Here is a 4,102-nt window from a genome sequence, read left to right as displayed (position 1 = left end):
TGTTTTTATATTTTTTACTTTCCAGTATGCCAGATACGTAAAATTGTAACTGAACACCAATTATAAAAAACTATAATTACTACAACTGATTATGTTGTTCCCATGCTCTGGATTTAACATTTTAATGAAGAAATTCCAGTACTCAGAGCAAACATTTACCTAGTGTAATTTTCGGCAGTGTCTCACTGCCTTCTTCAGCACTGACTGACCGGTTATGGTAGGTCACGTGACGTAGGAAGGTCGCGTGATCGGCGGAGAGGTCCGTAGACGTGGGGAAGCTCCAGGCCCTCGTCTCGATTGAGCGATGGTCTCCGCTGTTTTATTTCTATAGCCTCTTTGACTTTGCGTTTGATAAGTCCACTTTCACTTGTCAGAATCTTTGTGTTTTCAGATTTGATGGTATGTCCGGTGTTTTGACAATGTTCATGTATGGCAGAATTTGTTCTGGTCCTATGCTCTTTAAGTCTAGTCTCTAATGTTCTGGCAGTTTTCCCGATGTAATCTTCTTTGCAGTTTTCACATTTCACATGGTATATAATTCCACATTTTTTCAGTTTATCGGTTTGATTTTTCACCCGAGTGACCTGACTCCTTATCGAGTTGTTTGGTTTGTGGAACATGTTCACTCCGTGGTTCTTAAACACCCTCGCCAGAACTTCCGAAGTTCCACGAATATAGGGCATACCCACGTTTACTCTTCTTTCCTTTGTCGCACTATTTTGAGTCTTGTCCTGTTGAGATTTTTTGTTGGGAAGCTGAAAAATCCACTCAGGGTATCCATTCGCACGTAACGCTGTTTTTACGTGTTCAATTTCCTTCTTCTTGTCTGATTCGTTAGTCACAAGTGTGTTGGCCCTGTGTAACAAGGTTCTTACCACTGACCTCTTGTGTTCCAAGTGGTGGTTTGAATTGAAATTAAGATATTGGTCAGTATGTGTGGGCTTTCTGTAAACTGTTACTCTTGTTGAGCCATCGTCCTCTACATGAATACAAGTATCTAAAAATGGTATCTTCCCATCCTCTTCTTGTTCTGAAGTGAACTTTATGTGCGGGTCTATGGAGTTCAGATGTTCCGTGAACTGGTCAATGTCATACTCATGTATCTTTGTCATGATGTCATCAACATATCTTACCCACAGTGATGGGGGGTTCTTGGCTCGGTCTAGTGCCTGGCGTTCAAAGAACTCCATGTAGAGATTAGCAACTATAGGGGAGACTGGAGACCCGATGGCCGCTCCCTGTTTCTGTTGGTAGTACTTGCCTTGGTATATAAAGTACGTACTTGTAAGACAAAGTTCTAAAAGTTCACTGACCTGATCAACATTGAGTTCGCATCTGTCATTCAAGTTCTTATCTTTCTCTAGTCTCATTCTAATGACTTCAAGTGCCTTTTCTGCAGGTATACTGGTAAAAAGTGCAGAAACGTCATATGATACTAATTTCTGTCCCGGTGGTACCTCTAGTCCCTGAATTTTCTGCACAAAATGAACACTATTGATAATGTGGTGCTGTGTTTTACCTGCCAATGGACCGATTACTGACGCTAGGTACTTTGCAGTGTCATACATTACACTTCCATTGCTTGAGACAGTGGGGCATCCTTTTTGTGTATTTTTGGGAGACCATAGAGTTTGGGAACATTTTCAGATGTTGGATAGAGTCTGTTGTACAGTTTGTCAGATATGGAGGAATCCTTTTTCCAATTTTTCAATAAATTTATAAGTTTATTCTTCACCGACCGTGTTGGATCACTTTTCAGGGGTTCATATGTGTCTCTATCTTTCACTTACCTGTCCATTTTTTTCTCATATTCCGACCTATTGAGGACTACAGTAGTCCTACCCTTGTCCGCCGGTAGAATGACGATATCCTTCTCTTTGCATAAGGTGTACAATGCCTTACGTTCACCACTAGAAATATTACTCTTAGGGGTCTTACTTTGCCTCAGCACTTTCACGACTTCAGCTCGTAGACTATCAGCTGCCGATTTGTCATTCATCTGTGAACAAGCCGCCTCTGTGGAAGCAATAATCTCATTTACAGGTACAGTGGGAGGGGTAACACAAAAGTTCATACCTCGTTTTAAGACGCTCTTCGCGTCCTCCTGTAGGGTACGATCGGATAGGTTAACAACCCACTTGTCTGTGTTGATCCCTCGAGTGCTGTCAACGTCTTTCTCAGTTCCATTTCTGTTCGCCAAAAGCTTGTCAAACTTCTCACGTTGTGAATGTTTACTTTCAGAAAAACTTCTGTCATGCGCATGCGTGAAGAGCACCTGCACTTCCGTATACAGTTCGGCGGTTAAGTTCGCGCCCAGAAACTTTCGTACCTGATTTAAATCACTCTCAATTTTCTTACAAGTAAAAACACTGCCTGATACGTTCCTGAAGTAGTTTACGTTCAGCCTTATATAAAATTTGACTAGCATTGTGACCAGAAACTGACGAAAATTACACTAGGTAAATGTTTGCTCTGAGTACTGGAATTTCTTCATTAAAATTATAATTACTAAATTTTGAACTAACGCACATTTCTTGCAAAGCACTGCTTGTTGGTTATTTACATTTTGCCATTCTTCTCTACATGCTAATTCAAGTTTTTGTTCAGTTCATCTCGTGTATTTCAGACTTAACAAGCTTATACTAATTTGTTTGAGCTCAAATGAATCACCCCGGCACCTCATTTCTGCCATGATATTCTTGCAGTATTACGTTATAAAATTCTCGTTAAGTTACGTTATTTGAATCGCAAAGATCAAAGCTCGTCAACAGTTTATCCCGATTTTACGCAAAAAAGAGAGAAAAACTAGTTTTAATTAGAACAAGGAAGTTTGTGAGGATTTGTTGTTTGAAGGTTTTTCTATTTTTAGCTCTGACCGCCGTGTTTTTTAAGAGAATCGAAACACTTAAAAGTTGAAAAATCTTAGTAAAGGGTTACCCAAGAAACAGATATGTGCCCTTCTTTTATTTACAAGAAGATTACATATACTTAGGAAAAAAGAAAGCATCCTCTGGCGGCCATGGTCTTGACGAGCAAAAGTAATTATATTGTCACTTATGAAAATATTTCAAATCTGGAGAAAAACTTTCTGGCATGAAGTTTTGTTAAGTTACTTCTATATACAGATAGGGAAAAGTAACCTGATTCCTATGTGGCCACGTTTCGTACGAATTGTAATAACTTAAAGAATCTTCTTAGAGGGTCATCCATTAACTATTTCTATGAAATTATTTTTAAATATGGAGGAAATGTTTTAAAGACTTTCTATTTTTAGCCTTAGCGGTCAAATTTTTCGATAAATCGGATTATTTTGAAACTTCGTAGGCAGATATGTAAAACAGGGAATACAGTTTCTGTAAAGAAATGTTTTAAAGTTTCTACTATATACAAACAATCAAAAGTGACAACGTTCTCCGGCGGCCATATTTTAACAAATTAGAATACATATTGGGTGAATACGTATTCTGGGGGCCATGGTTTGGACGTATCAGATAAAATTGAATTATTTCTGTGATGTTTTATGTACAACTATATTAAAATCAGGCCAGCATTTTCTGCGTTACAATGCCATCTTGTCGTCATTATTTTGACAAATCAGAATAATTGAAACAATTTTGAGACAGGGTCATCCAAGGATTCTTAGTTTTAATTTATTTTAAATTGGCCCCTACAGTTTCTAATAAGAAACAATTCGAAGGAATATTTTCTGTAAGTACTTTAAGATTTGGGAGATTGTCCTATGAGCAACCCAGCGGGACCATTTGGACATTGTGGACAAAAGAACACCAAAAAAAAAAAATAATAATAATAAAAAAAAAAAAATAACAAAGACAAATATCAAACAGGGATTGCCACATACCAAAAACGCAGCCTCCCCAAACGAAACCCACAGCATGCAGACGTGCACACCACAAACACAGACACACATACACATACACGCGCACACACACAAAGCCAACACAAGAGGACAAAACGAACAAACAATGGAACACAGTGGGGCACCGCCTTGGAACGGTCACTGGCAAAAACACCACTGGGAAGCTTAAACCGGTTTATGGTGCGCACCCAACCTCACTCTTACCCCCACCATGTTCCAAAGACA

At 38.9% G+C, this 4,102-nt stretch overlaps 2 protein-coding genes across 2 annotated transcripts; both read right to left on the bottom strand.

The window, feature by feature from the left end:
• Positions 1 to 212: 212 nt before the first annotated feature.
• Positions 213 to 1,568, bottom strand: LOC123533404 (uncharacterized). Its single transcript, XM_053549198.1, has one exon. It carries the CDS (start codon positions 1,566 to 1,568, stop codon positions 213 to 215), a length of 1,356 nt encoding a protein of 451 aa, XP_053405173.1.
• Positions 1,569 to 1,786: 218 nt separating this feature from the next.
• Positions 1,787 to 2,428, bottom strand: LOC128558909 (uncharacterized). The gene has a single exon (XM_053549197.1). It carries the CDS (start codon positions 2,426 to 2,428, stop codon positions 1,787 to 1,789), a length of 642 nt encoding a protein of 213 aa, XP_053405172.1.
• Positions 2,429 to 4,102: the final 1,674 nt, after the last annotated feature.

Source organism: Mercenaria mercenaria, chromosome 8 (assembly GCF_021730395.1).
Source record: "Mercenaria mercenaria strain notata chromosome 8, MADL_Memer_1, whole genome shotgun sequence".
Taxonomy (NCBI): Eukaryota; Metazoa; Mollusca; class Bivalvia; order Venerida; family Veneridae; genus Mercenaria; species Mercenaria mercenaria.
The sequence above is the reverse complement of the archived record's forward strand: the minus strand, read 5'-3'. Positions and strand labels throughout refer to the sequence as shown.

Bases quoted from the DNA above. Each gene is read 5' to 3' on its own strand.
- LOC123533404 (XM_053549198.1), bottom strand. From the start codon at position 1,568: ATGTATGACACTGCAAAGTACCTAGCGTCAGTAATCGGTCCATTGGCA.
- LOC128558909 (XM_053549197.1), bottom strand. From the start codon at position 2,428: ATGCTAGTCAAATTTTATATAAGGCTGAACGTAAACTACTTCAGGAAC.